This window comes from Nylanderia fulva, unplaced genomic scaffold (assembly GCF_048542155.1).
Source record: "Nylanderia fulva isolate GAGA-0341 unplaced genomic scaffold, ASM4854215v1 Scaffold5, whole genome shotgun sequence".
NCBI classification, from domain to species: domain Eukaryota; kingdom Metazoa; phylum Arthropoda; class Insecta; order Hymenoptera; family Formicidae; genus Nylanderia; species Nylanderia fulva.
The window spans coordinates 477652-495883 of NW_028190587.1; the positions used below are offsets into that span (position 1 = coordinate 477652).

Consider the following 18232-nt stretch of genomic DNA (forward strand, 5'->3'; position numbering starts at 1 on the left):
TTCGAACCCGAAACGCTACATCTCGCATTGCGCTTATATTTCTTGCCGACCTCTCCGAGACCTCGGGGGCTCGCTGCTCTTAAATCAAAGAATTCATCACAGTCCGCCAATTAAACGGTCTTTCCCGTGGAATTTCTGCGAGCGCTTCCGAGCCGCGTGTACGCGCATCAGTCACCGCTGCCTGAAAGTTTCTCGAGGTTAGCTCTCAAACGATCCGAAGACGATTTGATCGATGTTGTCCTTCCTTCTTGGTAGCCGCGCGTTCTCACCCCTTCCCTACGGGACGTCCGGCGAAGTCCTTCCTTAATGCGTCCTTGATGAGAGGCAACCTCGTGAGAGCCTGCCAGGCCACCCTTGCCTCGATTACCTGGCTTATCGATGCCAGCGATTATTTCGCTCGTCACGTTCGTCATCGTCTCTGCGGGTCACCCGGCTGGAAGCTTTTTGCCTGCCAGCACCGCAAAGGCGTGCACTCCGACGAACCCGAGGACGATTATTTTTTGGAGAAGAGCCGTGCGCTTATCGTCTAAGGATATTATCGTTTCTTCCAGATATTGCTTGCTTTCATATTCTTATTTTCCGATAAAAGATGATATTTTGTAAAATTCTATTACTATTTTCGTTATTATAAGGTCGCGATAAAAATAAATAAAACATATATTTATAATAGAATTTTTCATATCATAAATATATATATTTTTTTTTATTTATTTCGACTTTATAGAGAAGCTAAAGGGGTGCATGGTAGCATAATTAAATTTTTTAAACAATAATTATATATTACAAATAATCTTACAAATCTACAGTCCTCTGCAAGTACTACAAAAAATTATTTTAAAAAATATGACACTCATAGCCTTTTTTATGTCGACTCTTTCATGTAGCGTTGAAGTGAGCTGGCCAGTTTAGCATGACGGTCCGCAAAAATCGCAAAACGATCGGCTCGTAACTCTGTACTCGCGGTCGACGCGTCCGTATACTAACGGATGCTGAACGAGAGAACGTGCAAAGCGAGTAGCGAAGTGCGCGGTACGATGGAAGGAGAGCATAGATCGTATGCACGTCGAAAAGGCTCGTGTGTGTTGCTGCTGCTGCTGTTTCTAAAAGGCTAGCCGACGAGGTAGTACGCGAAAGGGGCCCCACGACATTAGAGCCACATTAACGCGCGCACTCGTCGACCAGCTGGTACCCTATCGGGTCAGCTAATTACATGCCGATTCTGAGATCACTCGTACAATGCCGTGTCGACATACCGTTCTTCTGCTCATCGGTAGTAACCGTAGCTCCGACAATTGATACTCGACATCGTGACTAGCGATGAAAATGAATTCTCCCTGACAGAACATAATCTTATCTTTTTTTTTTTCACATGATTTATTATATTATTGCGATATTTAATTTTTTTTTAATTTATTTTATTTAATATTTTTATTTAATTCATCATTTGAATGTCATAGGTTGATATGTCTTTACATTCAATTGTTACTGTACAATTTGTTATTTATAATAATATTAATCTGCAGATTTCTTTATTTATATCGCATAATTTAAAGATATTGAACTGTATCATGTTGGTACATTATTAACATAAACATATTACGTAAAAAATATACATATATTTCGACACTTGAGAATTTAAAATACTAACTAAATGGTTTATTAAGAGCCTGACACGGGAGACGGTGCGTAAATAAATTTGTATAAGCTAAATTAGCTACAAACTATTATTTATTTTAATTATATTAGTACGTTTCGGTTCCTCGCATTGGGTCATCTTCAGCAAAAATTTAAATCAGTCATGGTCAATAATCTTCGCTATCGTATCCCACGTTTTATGTTGTATATGTAAGTACTTTTTTTTTAAAACGATTTCGACCGTAAGAAGTGTACTTTTGTGATTCGGGTTGTTAGAAACCATGGTGAGACACCTGTATTGTCAGAAAAGATACCGATCTCGAACTGTCAAACATGACTCAAGGAGTCATGTTTTCAAAAAAAGGACTTACATATACAACATAAAACGATATCGAAGATCATTGACCATGACTGATTTAAATTTTTGCTGAAGATGGCCCAATGCAAGGGACCGAAACGTACTAATATAATTAAAATAAATAATAGTTTGTAACTAATTTATACAAATTTATTTACGCACCGTCTCCCGCGTCAGGTTCTTAATAAGCCATTTAGTTAGTATTTTAAATTCTCAAGTGTCGAAATATAGGTATGTATATTTTTTACGTAATATGTTTATGTTAATAATGTACCAACATGATACAGTTCAATATCTTTAAATTATGCGATATAAATAAAGAAATCTGCAGATTAATATTATTATAATTAAAATAAATAATAGTTTGTAGCTAATTTAGCTTACACAAATTTATTTACGCACCGTCTCCCGCGTCAGGCTCTTAATATTTTTAATTTTCGAGCCTAATTCTTAAGAATTTACTTGAGAATTTATTTCCTTAGAATAAATAGATTATCATGAAAATAAATTTGCGCGATTGAATGCATAAAAGTCAATGAAATATGTAAATTGAATTAATTCCAGTATCTCTTCGTCGAGTTTCCGCGAGAAGATTTCATCAGTTGCACGCTGCCAATAATCGCGCGAGTCGCTAATCGTTGCTCGCTAGTCGCGAACAGCGCTCGACTATTCGATTTACGATTCGAGGCCGGTTCTCTCTCGCGATCGGTCGGCAGATTCGAAACGAACGTTTTTGTCTTCGCGATGAGATCGATCGAGATTACGGGGGAACGCGGGTGATACAGTTTATGCGACGGCGGAGGCAGTTCGTTGCATCCGATGCGTGTAGGATTAATTAGACGTTACGAAATTGCAGTGTGTAGCCTCGGGTAATCGTGATGGATACAATCCGCCGGCTCGTATTTATTTCTCACGTGCAGTCGTCGTGAAATATCTTGTTGCACGGCCTGTGATCTCGATCGTCTCGATGCGGTTTGCTGCAAGAAGCTGATCTTTGAAATTATCTTTGATCTGAAGTTTTTCTGACAAACTTCGCTCCTTGTCGCTTTTTCCACCGCAATTATTGCCACACATTTTATTCAAAGTTATCGGAAATATTTCGTGGGAAAATGTACATAATAAGTTTTCATTGGACGAAATATTTCGCAAGGACAAATTTTAGAAAGTTATAGATTTTAATTTTATAGAGAATAATTTTTTTACGCGATTTATTTTTCATATGTACGATTTTATTTAAATGAATTCGGAGAAAATTAACCGTGGTTTTACGATGAACATCATTATGATCATGCGTTATAACTGATTGTAGGTGCGATTGTGATTCTGTATCTCATATATGGGAATCTACTCTGAGATTTGTTTATGCCGCTGAAACACGGTGATCTTCGCGTAGCTCGCAGTTGTTACCAGCGGGAGTTCAGTCGGGTATTTATTTGAAGTTTGACTCCTACTGCGTTCGAGGAATCTGAATGTTAAGATACAATTATATCCGGACCAAAGAACTGTCGCTTGTTACAGCGAATTTGATGAATGAAAATCCGACTTTTCTCAAAATTATTTTACGTGGCTATTAAATGTCAGTGAGAATAATTCCTTTAGCAACTATAGAAATGTAATGAAACGTAGTGGTTGTAGTTAAATAAAAAATGAAGTAATTAAATTATGGTAATGAAAGTTGTATGTTTAAATTATTCCTCGTTTCTTTTTCGATTTCGAAACAGAAGCAGGCATTTACGATAACTAATATTTCTGAGAGTGAAGCAGAGGAACTTTCTACATACTTTGTTGTTTGTTATACCTAATGTCTCTAGGAAATATTCTTAAAATTTCCATGACACAGCAGATCTATATTAAAAAAAATATACGTATATTATATATTTCATTCGGAGATTGTGGATGATTTGTATTTTGCGAGGTCGTTTAAACGTCATGGTGCCTTTGCGTTATTGTCGAGCGATGTCACCGGAGGACGAGTGGCAACCTCGACAAATCTTTTCTGCCCGTCGAGTGCGGCAGTTCGTAATGGCAAACACAGGCTGCAGGTCTGCCTTCGGCTTCTCGCGAAAACTGTCGGTCGTTGTCGTCGGCGACGTTGCAAGCCGCTGATGACACTCTGCGGCACTTGAGAGCGGACCGCTGTGTTGCGGTGCTTAGTTTTCTCGAAGAGGGTCGACCCTTGTCGCGGTCGTCGCCGATCGTCGGTTGCCGTCGTCGACGACAACGACGATGATTACGACGTTCTCTCTTCGGCAATTACAGCTCAAGTGGCACTGTAAGAGACAGGTGGTAAGCTGCATCGCGTCCGCGCCATCTTTAACTTCCACATCTTCTCTTTTTCTTTCGTTGTTGTATCTCCCGTAAATTTATGACAGGATATATATTTCAGTATTTATCCCCTTCGGGAGATAACCACTCGGCTCTTGATGGCCCGTTTTGAGTCATCTTTCTTCTTAATTAATTATTTTTTAGCTACCAGTATTATATCGGGAAAATTTACCGCTCCGTGATCAATCCGGCATCTGTTCGATCGTTCAAATATTATATTAAATTGTATTGTATATATATATATATTACTTTCCGATTTTTTAAATACACATGCAGGTAATATTATCTGAGAATACTTTTTCAACATATTTTAACTTCAAATAATTTTTATTGTTATTTTTTTATGCAGTATTGCTTTATTCGTATTTTAAATTCGTTTTTCGATCGTATGTTAATTAGTTGATCTTTGAGTTTTATATATAACAGACAGAGATTACTGTATTAAATCGTAATAATGTTGGCACGGTCTACCTTTGCAATACGATCAGCAAAACGAAATCTCAGTGTTTGTTAAGAGACATTTTCGCGACGACACTTTATCGAACGATGAACGTACATGATTTGCCTGGATCCGGGCGAATCGTGGACGGTAAGGAAACTCGATGCGAGATCTTCGGCGTCAAGGGTTGTGGATAATCGACTTAACGACAAGGCTTAACGACTTCGCGGTAACGGTTTCGCCGGATCTCCCTTCGTCGTCGTCGAGCATTACGATCCGCGAGAATTCTAAACTCGAGCCCGTCCACGCTGAGCGATCGCGAGACTCGGGTTTTATAATGCACGGTACGACACCACCATACGTGTCATGGGGGAATCGATCCGATCCGGTTGTAAGCCGACCTAACCATAAGTTCGCCGCGAATCGAGCGTCGTGCTCGTACCGAACAAGAGGGTACCTCGGCTCTTTCTGCATGCAGGAAACCCAAATAAAATACCGGGGTCTTGATCCGCGGTGCTTAAAGGCTCGATTCTGTTGGCACCTCGCTTCGCAAAGACATCTCGCAGAGGCATCTCGATTCCTCGAAGTCTCGGGGTCGTCGGTCTCGTTATTGAGGATAGCGACAATGTAAATTGCTCATTTGACAATTTACTGACAGATTAGTCCTATGGTTTATTGAAATTGTTTTTCTTTTTTTCAGTGAAACTTTTTATTGTGCGTGTACTCGAAATTATTTATTATTTTGTAAGATCAATAATTTAACATTTTATTTCTTGAGATACTTGTTATGAAATATTTTTATAAAATTTAATATATATATATATATATATATATATAAAAGATATAAAATGTCTTCGCTCTCGTTCTCTTCCTTCTATCTCTTCTCTATTCATCGCTTGCGTTTTAGAAGACTCGCAGGTGTTGTCCGCTCGTTTAACGTCTTCGATACGGCGCTTACCAGACCGGCTGGCATGATATGCGAGAATTGTTCAGGAAGCGAGAAAAGATGGCGATCGTTGCTCTGACAGAGCTGCTGACTCGTCCTGGCTGAAATAGGACTCGCCGCACATCCTTAAATGTTCGCGTGCGCATCGAATCGCCGCGGAAGCGGCCGTGATTTGCGGATTCTCTTGTTTCGTTGCTTTTACGAAATCGGTCCATTTAATTACAACGCTTATCAGGTTGTTCGGCTTGTCCGACGCGCGATTTTAATGGGCGCTTGCAAGATATCCGGGTTCAACGCCGCGGTGAGCGGCGTTTATCGGCTGTCACGCAAAACGCCAAAAAGAATCGTTCGCGGAATTTCTCAGGAAGAAAGCGGTCGTTGCACCTCGCGGTTGTATCCCGGTGTCATTATGTCCGATCTTTAGTCGTTCAATTTTTCGCGACACTTCACTTGCGGGACGAGTCATATTGTAACGTGTATCATCATCGTCGTGTTATCTAATTATACGTGTCCCGATGATAAGCTGTCTTTCTTGTACGCACGCCAGGCATTTCTCAAGCGACGGGACATTAGTTCGATGTACGTGTCGTCATTGGTGAATACTGTCTTCAAACGGGATCGAACCGGTTCGTAACGGTTTGCTTAATTTCGCGTGGCACGTCTATGTGACAATGAACTCTATATATTCAATTCTGAGTTGCTATCGGATATCTCGATTTATAATCGAAGAGAAATTTGTTGCCGATTGTATTGTTGCATAGAGTTGAAATAAATCACTTTTCTTAATATTACTTCATATTTTTAATACCTACATAGTACATATGTATAATTACATAAATGAGTGTCATAATTACTTTATTAGATTGTTATTTAGATTAATTAATTAGATTATAATTAGAATCACATATGATTTATTTTTATTATATAATAATAATTTTTTTAATTATTCTAATTATGAGAAGAAAGATCACGCACGTTGTAATTAGTGACTCATGTAGCTCCATAATAATATAATTATATATAATTTTATGATTGCGTGTACATTATCGTTGTTACATTTATTAATACGTTTATTTGTTTAATTCCTCATTTACTCATTAACAATTTTAATATATTTAATCAGTTATCGATATATTACAATAATCTATGGTTCTACGTCCGAGCAAAGTTATTTATCATGCTGCTTTCGCGATGCTATCTGTAGGATTATGTTTTTGATGTATTTTATTTCAATTTTTCAAATGCATTTTTTATTTGTTCTCGTTTCAGTGCAACGAAGCTCTGGAAAATTAATCTTCTAATAATATTTATTTTAAATTAGGAACGATATATTTAATTCGACCCAAACTAGCCAAGAAATTTTTATTTTATTATTAAAAAAAGTTCTTTCAAAAGTTATTTCAAATGTTTATAAAAAAATTCCGATAATCATATTGTTTAATAATCGTGTCAACTAACTGCGCTTTTATCAAGGAATTTTTCACTTGAAAAGGACCAAAAACAGATGGTCGAAACGTTGTGGAAATAAAATAAAAATTTCTTGGCTAGTTTGGGTCGAATTAAATATATCGTTCCTATTTTAAATACCACTAGCGACGTTTTAAGTATTCCATTCGATTTAATATTTATTTTCTTCTGTTATTTAGGAATCGTGACAACCTGGCGGACTCGGAACGGGACTCCTTCTGGAGTTGTGGGGGTGGCAGCGGTGGTGGCCGCAGACCCCTTACCTCCATTATCGAACACCTACGTACCTCCAAAAGAAGACTTCACAATGGTGAGTCGCATGTTCAGTTTTATGTATCATTTTCTCCCATATCATTTCGTTCCTGCGTGCGTCGCATTGCACAATAATTTAATGAAAAGTTTTTTTTCCGTCCGGGAAGGTGTGCGTAAAAGCGTTTTGTCGCGCAGCGAAATGCGACAAAACTGGTTTCATTTATTGAAAGCACGAAATTATTTTCTCGAGAGAATGCTGCGATCGCGTGTCGACGCGCGGTCACGCGCATATACGGACGTGCACGAGTTGACTAATTGATCAGTAGCTTTTATACTCGACCGAAAACACCATAAAGTTAATTATTTCACATTATTGCTCTGAGTTTCGATATTTTATATCCTCTATAACGAGCTTAACCGAGCGGAGAAATTTATCGACGCGTCCGTCCGTTATTCCCGACGATGACTTTATATATATCAAGCTGTCTATAAAATACCTTCTCAAGTTGTATTAAAAAAATACAAGTAATTTATACAAGTTAAAAATTGATCGGTATTAATGGAATGTTATAAATTTGCTATACTTTTACAATATCTGATACAAAACTTATTGGAGATGTGCGAGATTTTATATAAAAGTAGAAATATCGAAAGCAAAAGCCACGCAATATTTAAATGCATCTCCAATTTATACACACATTTGTGTGGCATGTAAAAATATTGAAAACAAATTTGCAACGCAAGTTGCACTCGTAATCATCGTGATATTCACTAACGATCGCGCTAAAGAATCTAGATATATTTAATCCACGCACTGACAGAACGAACGAATGCGCATACAGTTTCGAGCGTTATTAGTATGTTTATCCTATAAACTGTAAACATGACGATAATGATTTGGGGAAGGAGGAGAAAGTCGCGCGCTCTCGTAACCACACAAATAATAAAGAATCAGTTGACCAACACACACGCACGTGTGTATATGTATATATTAGCCAACAAACGCACACGACTCGTTCCTTTGATGACAGCGCGTCGCTCGAGAGTGAGCAGACGAGCGGACGACTTGGAGAGAACCGACTCTGGCAACTCTCCGTGATGTCTTCATCCCGGGTAATTAGAGGCACGGATGTGCATAAGCGGGATGTATATGTGTGCGCGCCGATTCTCTCGAGTGAAACGAGTGTCTCCTTCGTGGCGGCGAGGCAGCCTTTTTCACATCGCAACACTCGTCGGTATATCTTGGGTAGAAACGAAGGGAGTCTGTCAAAGAAGGAGATTAGACTAGATTTCTTATAAAAATATATTTTTTTAAAGTGATATCTTTTTTATATCATGGATATGTCGCTACATTCTTTTACTAGGCATACAGGAATCTCGGATATCGCGAACGATGACAAATCAAATTTTATTATCCTGCAAGGAGGAAGCATAGGGAAGATAATACAATTTTAAACAAATGTTTCGATGCACCGGTGATAATGACGATAATTGAAAATAATATCATTGGTATTAATAATTGAGGTAGAACAGCACTCATGAAAATGCTATTAAAAATGAGACGGTAAAGTATTTTTATTTTTAAGAACATTATATTGTCTTTTATTCAATATTAAAAATAAATATTTTTTTCTTGATTTAAATATTTATGAGCCAACGTAACGAAGAGATAAACCATAATGAAGGAAATGAAACGGGTATTAAAAGTATTAAAAGAGAGCTTGACGCGGCGGACGGTAAAATCTCAATCGCGATTACCGGATGAATTTTCAGCGCGCGCCTCATTAGCCCATGCCCTCATTATTACGTTATCAACGTCCCCGGGTCCGCATAATGGATCTTGAATATATTTATGAGGGTAATCCTCGCGCGGTAAAGCCGTGTATACGTACGAAAGCCGCGATCGAGTGGCTCTCTCTCTCTCTCCGGCCTCTGTAACAATAATCCCTGCATCCTCTATATAATTGTGCCCGCGGAGGATTTATAGGGCCGGTCCGGGACTCTGATTCTATCTAACGATCTGCCCATTGAGTAGCCAGCCTAGAAGCGCACGGAGATACGCCACGCCGCCTTGGCAATAGGATTCATTCAAGAGTACTGTTCTCTCTCTCTCTCTCTCTCTCTCTCGATGCTGCGCGATAATTCTAACTTTTCGAATCTTGCATCCCTGCGATGCAAAGAGCAAAGATATCACAATTTGAGATCACCAGTTCCGCGAGGAGAAAATATTAGATTTATTAAAATCCAAATCGAGAGTTCTACCATTTAACAATAAAAAAATACCGATTAAGATACAATATTTATGAGCAAAGGCGCCTCTGTATCAAGATAAAATTGATTTGCTGATTAATTTTGAAAAAATGTTCTGTTTATTTTGAAGCAGTTTTTATTTCGTTATTGTCTTATATAGTATAATATTGGCGAACATTGTGGTCTTTCCTTCGCTTGTCGACCTATCTCAGCTACTGTGCGTGTGTTGTCTTCCGAGCGACAGTAAATCATTCGTCTCCGGTCGGTCTACTAATTTACATATTAATCTTTATGCCGGTAAAATTAATATGTAAATGACTACAGTCGCTACCGGCTCAATGAATCGACAGTCAGTGTGCGTGGGCGAAAATGAGCCGGTCTATTATATCTGAGCCGTGTCATAAATTATCTTTATCGTATTGTACTTGTCTATGATACTATCCAGCAACATATTTGCTTGTATTCTTGATAAACTCACGCATATTTGTCGATTTTTTGACAACAACTCTTTCGCTGATACCGGTACCTTGTAACTGTCAGTCGCAATAAAAGCGTAACGTCACAGGATAATCTGCGCACCCGAGAACAGTGATTATCTGAAATTGTATTAGTCGATAATGGAGATGTTTTTCGTTAGAAATCGATATATTTTTCGATCGAAGAACTTTTTTCGCACCCAACCGCGATTTTGTTGATTTCCGATAGATGCGTTCTGCATCTTGGAAGCGCTTCGATTCGACACGATGCGATGGCAAGCGGTTGCAGCGCGTTGAGCTATGCGGTCTACAGGATGTGCAGGGGCATACACAATTTATAATGCAATTAGAGCCTCGGATGGTAGCGTTCGGATTTATGGCAGGTAGAGAATCCGTCGTGAAGAGGCGGAGGGCGACTGGACCAAAGGAAGAAGCAGAGGAGGCAGAGGTGAAAGAGAAGGTAAAAGAAAGAATGAGAGAGAGAGAGAAAGACGGCGCGGTGAACTGTCGGACCTCGATACGGGGGCTATATTCCCGTGGAATGAGTTATATGCCTCCCGCGGTAGCCAATGCATTATTTATCGCTCGGCTTTTCATTATTTCTTCGTCGTATACTTACGTAGCGGATCCAGACTCGAAACACGCTTTCCGGCGCGGCACTGGCGTCCGCTCGTTTGCGCTCATTTATCCTCGTAGTAGCGAGAGTCTCTCTTTTAATTTCTCTATTCCTTATTATGTACTTCATTTTTCAAAGTATCAGAGAAATCTAGAATCTAGAAGATACCTGAAAAATATCTAAAACATTTTGGATTTTAGATCTTTACGTTTTTTTCTTTTAGTTTAAATTTTCGCGAAAAAATGATATATATATATACAGCCTTTTTGAATACATAAAAAATTTGACAATTTCAAAAATATAGAATATATGAATTATAAATTTTAATAGAATATATGTTGGCAAATTTAACATTTGTCAAACGTACGCTGTTCTCTTCTCTTCAAAGTTTCTACGAGCCTTCTTCCGCCTCTGCTCATACGTGCGATTTTTTTTCTATTTCTCGCCATAGTCTAGGGATGCCTCTATTATTAAGCGCTATAACTTATGTCGGCATTGATGCTAATGAGGATTCTTCGCGCGACTAGCCGCAGTTATTTACAACCGTGTATTTTTCCTATTACCGTTGAACGCGGTAGCACTTAATGCGCGAAGTTACGCGCTTTTTAGACGGTTCCTCCTTTCCACCTGTCGTTGCTTTTATCTGTGTTCGTCTTCATTGATTTCTTGCTGCGAGCACACTTCGATAAATGTCTCGTAAATTTTGTATACGCGATCATTTTCCGGCGGATGTGTCTTTATATATCGATATATTAAATTGGCGCATATAATATGTGTTCTCTTGCCTCTCTCTTCATGCGTTTATAGGGTAGCACAAGTCAATTTACGAGCTATCAAGATTTACTGGACAATTAAATTTGAAATTAAAATTTAGTTGGAAATTATTTTATATTAGTTATCTAAATTATTCCTTTTTACATATACGTTTACAATATATTTTCGAGAGAAAGTGCTTTATAATCTTCGAACACGTGTCAAGAACGACAATAACTGATCATGAAAGTTAGATAATAGAAATCTGTACGACATCAATCTTTTCAAGCACGACATATGTTTACGGCATTGTTAATCGACATATATCCTAATCGTTACTAACTACGTGGGCGCGAAAAAATAACAGCGGCGCGGTTGTTCGAGCAGAAACAAACACGCGAAATCGTCGACGGAGCGTAACCTGGCGAGCATTATCGTGATATTAAAATCAATCGCGGAGCGGAGATTAATCGCAAAGCGTGCAGGTATAAATCACTTTCGATGAGGCTCACCTTCCGTGTTCGAGGAGAGGCAGGGAATTTCAATATTCCTCTGGCGTGCAAGGGCGCAGCTCGCTGGTTCACGAAATTGAGTGCGAGGCTCATTTAACGGCTGCTTTTACGCGTGATCGAAAAATTGATAGCTCCTTTCCGATAGTGAAGGTGCACTGCGATGTGCTCTAGATAGACGAGCGCGTTAGAAAAAGAAACGAAGATGGAGATAAGTAGCTCTGACCTCGCCTATGCGTTACTAGGATATCCATAGAAAGTTTGCGAGGAAGATCATTATTTCTCGGAAGAAAGCTGCTCCATTCTTTGATGAGTATCGAATATATGTATATTTAGACGGAAGGATGATTAATTTGATCCTTTTCGGAGATTATTTACGATGTGAACAAATAAATGTAAATCGCATCCATTCCTTTGATATTACGAGCATTTTTTTTAGATATTTAATTTTGGTATAACACATTTTTTTCAAGTTTCATATAGTTGTACAAATTATAGTTGTACATATCGCACTTTGTAAAGATGTGAAATAATACCTACCTACATACGATACTTGTCTGACATGTATTTTTTAAAACATAATCTTAAATCAGAGTCTAAAATAAGGTGTCTTTTTATATTGTTGGTTTGTCTTGTGTCATCTTCAATAACTTTTTAAAAAAAAAGACGTGGTTAAAATTGTCAAGAAGGACGATGTCAACGCCTACGGAACGTTTTAATTTCTCGCATATTAACGATGAAACTATTCGAGATCTGAGTAAAATCAAAGATCATATCGAGGCGAACATTGTTGGACATGGCGGATTAAAACACGCGTAACTGCTCATAAACTCTCGACTCTGAATAACTAAAATTAAATTCGATATTATGTGAATTTTTTTATGATTTTATAATTATACTGAAGAAGACCGCGTGCGGTCGAAACGTTTATTTTATTATTTTAGAATGACTGTATTTTTTGCGTAAGTTGTCATATTGAATGATTGTAGCTTAATAATTTATACATGAAATAAATGTTATTGGACTGAACAACTCTAATAATTGCTCGATAAGTTGGCCTTTCATTTATCACTTTTGTATAATCTTAAATATTTTTGCGTGTATGATGATAATTTTCGTGTATAAATGACCTGTGGGATAACGTTTCGAAACACTTGTTCGGTGAATCAGTGTCGGCGATAAATTCAACATCGGCGAGATATTAGAAAGTCTCCCTTCCGCAGCGTTATAAGGCAGACGAGCGCGTTTGCGGGCGTCAAGGAGGCGAAGCCGAGCACGAACCGTTAATCGCCAGCGTAATTACGATAATCGCTCATTGATTGCCCCGAGAACGTGCCTTCTGCACTTTCCTACCGCGTGCAGTGGTAGCGCGATGCATCTGTTGCATCATGATCAACTTCTGCGCACAATGAAATCAGACAGATCCAGGACGACACGATGAGAATTATTACACGCTACGTTGAATAAATAACAAATCTTATGCCTCTTCCGCTTTCTACAAGTTGTTTGTAGAAAGTGTTAACATCTTTGATTTATTTTATTGCATCTATTTTTATTAATTGTCTCTTCAAAATTTATATTTCTTTAATCGCTCTGTGATGCATCTCTTCCGTAAAAGGTGGCACTTTTCCCTCTTTTTCTTTCCAATAATGAGCTTCACAGGCAGTAGCGAAATTCCAGCAGAGTTACTTTTTTTTTTAATGATTGTGACATAATCGCGTTATATGTTGAACTGACAAATTACTCGCGCGAAATATTTCTGCTCAACGCATTTATATGCTAATTGCGATATTTGCAATGAATAATCCACTCTAAACGGATCATCTGTGCATACCTTCGACCGCATTTTAAATTACTCAATTCCCGCTTTCGTAATATATGCGGCATACAGAGAACGACAAATACAATTAATGGAGCGAAAGTTGGAGCGCACGCGCGCGATTATATGATTGACACGCGATTTAACGGCGCCGTTTGACGTTTGAGAAAAGAGATGCGGATTCTCGATGACCCGACGGCGAATAAAGACATTAATAAAAAGCGCTGGTCTCGCGAAGAAACGCAGACGAGAGTGCTCGCGGGATCTCCCGGTGCAACACAATACGCGGTCAGGTCTCGGATTAAGGATGCACCCCGATCGCTGGATGATGTTACGGACGATGGTGGTCCTGCTGGATGGTGCCCCAGATGGTGGTGCTATCTTGGGACTTTGATGCTCACTCGGATATGCGCGTTATCGGTCAGGCAATCATGAGCATCGAATAAAAACGACCTGTTGGTTGATGCGGTCTTAATATAAAATGGAGCAGAAGAATCTTCTTTCGCCGCTTATAATATCAGTTTTCGAGAAACGTGAATCTCGATAATATTTTCATTATTTATTAATAGATTTTTATTTGCCGCGAGAGAAAGTCTTAAATGGAAGAGAATATATATTTTAGCGAATTTCCCTTATAATTAATGCCATCTAAACGTTATCTCATTTTTCTGAATTATTTTGATATTAATTTTAGTGAGTTAAAAACAGACTGCTTTATTAATAATGAATATTAAGCTAAAAGACAAGTTTTAATAAACTTGATTATCAGGATACCCGATCTAATGCGCAGGTCGTCGCTCGTGTACGAAAAGGTCAAGCTCCGGCCGATGTGCTCGAATCGCTGTTCATTGAAGCCATCGGGCAGAGTCCGGTTTCTCTTAACGACCGACCCGCCTCGCCCCCGCATCGTTCCGGATTTGTGTACCGATCAATTCGCGGGACAAAACGCCCTGCCAGCCACGTGTAAACGAGAAAACGGAACGAGCCAGTTTACTCGTGTCCGGTCAACTTTATCGCGTACCCTTCGCGGAGTCTCGGTCTACCATTAGTCGGTGTCAGCTGCGCGCAGCCTCCTCTCCTTCTGGAGCAAGAACTGTGAAATCATGACGGCATGCAAGCCGGATCTGTAACATGACCTCTTCAACACTTTCGAAGAATTAAGATATCGAGATGAGGAAGAATGAGTTTGTCGTTCTCTCTTTTTCGGTTCTACATCAGTTTCTCTTCGTTTTTTTTTTTTTTTAATTTTTAAATATATCACAAACAATGATTTATGTATATATGTATATTACAAATAAGCAAAAATTAGATATTAAAATATATTTTAAGCCAGATGTTGCATCATTGCGATTAAGCAAAAATATCTATTTTATGATCAAATTTTTATTTATGTAAATTTAACTAAAATCAATAACTCCTGTTAAAAATATTTTTCTGCAATATGCATGGTTTCTGCAAGGTGCAAAATATATGTAAATGTCGCGGTGGTATTCTATAGGGACGGTTAAAATAAGAAACGCGCTCACGAAAGCGCGAAAGAGATCGTACAGGCAGACTATCGACAGGCGAGTGCAATTTGTGCATTGTTCCAGCCATGCGCCGATATGCAAATCGCGCCGAACGACGTCATTGTATTTCACCCGTATCACCGGCTTATTAACTTTGGCGTTTATGACCCCGCGAATCGCGTCGATCCGAGGCCGAGAGCGCGCTTTATCGTCTGTTTTATAGCGGCGCGCGCTACCAAGAGAGCGGAATTAAGACGGCGCAAATAGTGTCGTTCGCGGAAAAACATCCGTTATATTTGTATCCGCCGTCGGCCAACGTTGCTTACGGGTGTCCACGGGTGCCCGGTCTCGGTAATTTATTCGAAATCGTGAAAATTTTATTACTCCATCGCATCCGATCGCGGTCGTTGATCGCGCGCGCGCGCGAGTTGTTAGTCGGCGCTACGCGCGAGCGAACGGGGCTGTATAAATGATCGCGGATATCAGGTGAATGGAATGATTAATATTCCGCATCCTGTTATCCGCTTTAAGAGTCCCGCTTCGTATATACCCGAGAAAATTGCGACGCACAAAGGCGCGCCCGCAACGAACTGTTCGCGGATAACAATCGCGTCGTATATACACGAGGACACTCTGGAAAATGTAAGCATAATATGTAAATGAGGGAGTCGACGTCAATCGAGCCTCTTTTCGTGTACCATCGTTTCTTTGAGCGCGTGTATGTATATATATCGATAGACAATCGCGATCGAACGACATGATGGATATTTTCGTATGTAGGAGTGGCGAGATAATGAATAAAGACACTATCCGGAAGTTGGGGAGGAAATATTTCTCGCAACTCTTTACAGACATTATACGACGCGTCATACGCATTTTTGTCCATTGAAACACGTTTATAATGCAATTAAATTTTTCTGGTCTTTTAATTTATGCTTTGTCGAAGGTATTGGCGGCTATAAAAGATGACAGTTAATAATATTAAATTTTGTTTATAATGTTATCGCAAAATTAGGGTCGACATGGGCTCCGGAAACCCGGTACCAACCGATATAGTCTTCCCTCGAGCTATCAAATTCCGCGAGAATAAAGATGTGGGATACATCGGACGCCTCGTGAATGGAATTATTAATATTTCCCGTCCTGCGCTTCTCTCTCTTTCTCCTGTGGCCTTTCTCCATACCGTCCGCGAGATACCCTTGCCGATAATTTATGCGAAATCATGAAATCAAGTTTTACTACTTCCTGCCCTTTAGCTATCTTTGAACTTTCCGGCGGAGAGATTTTCTTATAAATAAAAATTTTTGTCTAAACAATTAACTCTTTTTAAAGATAGTATTTTATTAATTAAATCATGAATGAAAAGAATACATTTTTATGGACATATTGCATTTATAATATATTGTAACATATTGAAATACATAGATATATTTTCAAGAAATTTTAATCTCTTTGTTACATTTGAAAAACGCATAAATTCATTTTTTTAGGAATAATCCGAATTGCATAAGTATTGCTGTTTCTATAAAAAAATTAAGATAGGTACGCTCAATTAAGTGTTTTATTCTTATTTATGATGCAATGTTCCGTATCGCAGTTGATGAAACATTGATTCTCCGTATATAGTAGAAATCTACGACAACATATTGAATTTTGTTGCAATCTTACGTGTGAAAAGTAGAAAGTACTGTGTATACACAGAAAAATGAATATACGCATCTCTTCTAGCTATTTCATTTTGCAGTAGCGCTTCTTACAGATGTTTATATGATAAACATATTAATTGATCGCTAATAGTTATCTTCAAATGTTCACGATGCAATGCGGAGTAAGCTTACGTAAATATGAAATTATAGAGAAAAGCGGTAGCGTTATCACAGTAAATCGTGTCGAAATCGACCGGCTGGATACTGCTTCTCTGGTATATAGCTACTTTATACGCAGATAATTAAGATATTCCGCATGTCGGATAGATTTATGAATATTTTCCGTGCTCGTTTCACCTTCATCCTCGAATCGCGACGTTACGAGAACCGCGGCTGCGAAATGCGCTTGAAGGTAACGTCGTATATTAATATCCTGCAGTTAATTCTGATTGGCTGAAAAATATAATAAAAATGCGAATTTCAACGTCATAATATCGACTCGTCCGTGGATCGTAAACTCTAATAACGCGAACCAAATGTTTCACAAAAGTATGGCATTGGTCATTTCAACCCGTAACATTCTTGAGCGCCAATCTAAATTTACTTAAAACAGATTACGCTGAAGATTGCATCAAGACGGAGACATACGAGACCATGATTGATCAAACTACGAATCTAATATGATTATATTATGAACGATCGTTTCATATAAAATTTATTAGGATCGATTTCGACGTGTTAAAAATGTTGAGACGCTGCACGCACTATTATGTCACGCGCAAGCTGATAAGATACTCGACGATGTGCGTTTTAAAAAAAACAGGTAGTCACGACGCCCGGTGTTTTGTACGCGGGAATAACGTGAAATAAGTATTTTTACGTGGTCTTCTTTTACGACGCGACGTATTATTACTTTAATGCATCGTTGCCGCTCGCGAGGAAGGACGGACGAGCGGCGAATCGAAATCGTCTTGATCGTCGGCGGTAACGGAGTAGGTTACTAATGGTGGGCTTGGTGGGTCGGTGGGTTGGTAGACTGGGTTGGGCTTCTTAGAGGTCCACCGAGGTCAGCTGTGTGCGCGAAGGATATGGTTGCCCAAGGCACCGATGACATCGAGGAACGAATAACCGGGTTCGAGAGTCGGGAAGAACGAGCACGTCGGCCTGACAGAGACCTGCCTCTCAATGAAACGTTCCCGAATAATGATGCCAGCCCTTCTTGATTACGAGGTC

At 39.0% G+C, this 18232-nt stretch overlaps 1 protein-coding gene across 1 annotated transcript in view; it reads left to right on the forward strand.

The window, feature by feature from the left end:
* LOC114942058 (uncharacterized) overlaps nt 1-18232 on the forward strand; it is a 311191-nt gene that overhangs the window by 55722 nt on the left and 237237 nt on the right. Inside the window, 1 exon segment of the mRNA XM_085487052.1 lies at nt 7350-7480. Coding sequence (XP_085343178.1) covers nt 7350-7480 — 131 coding nt within the window.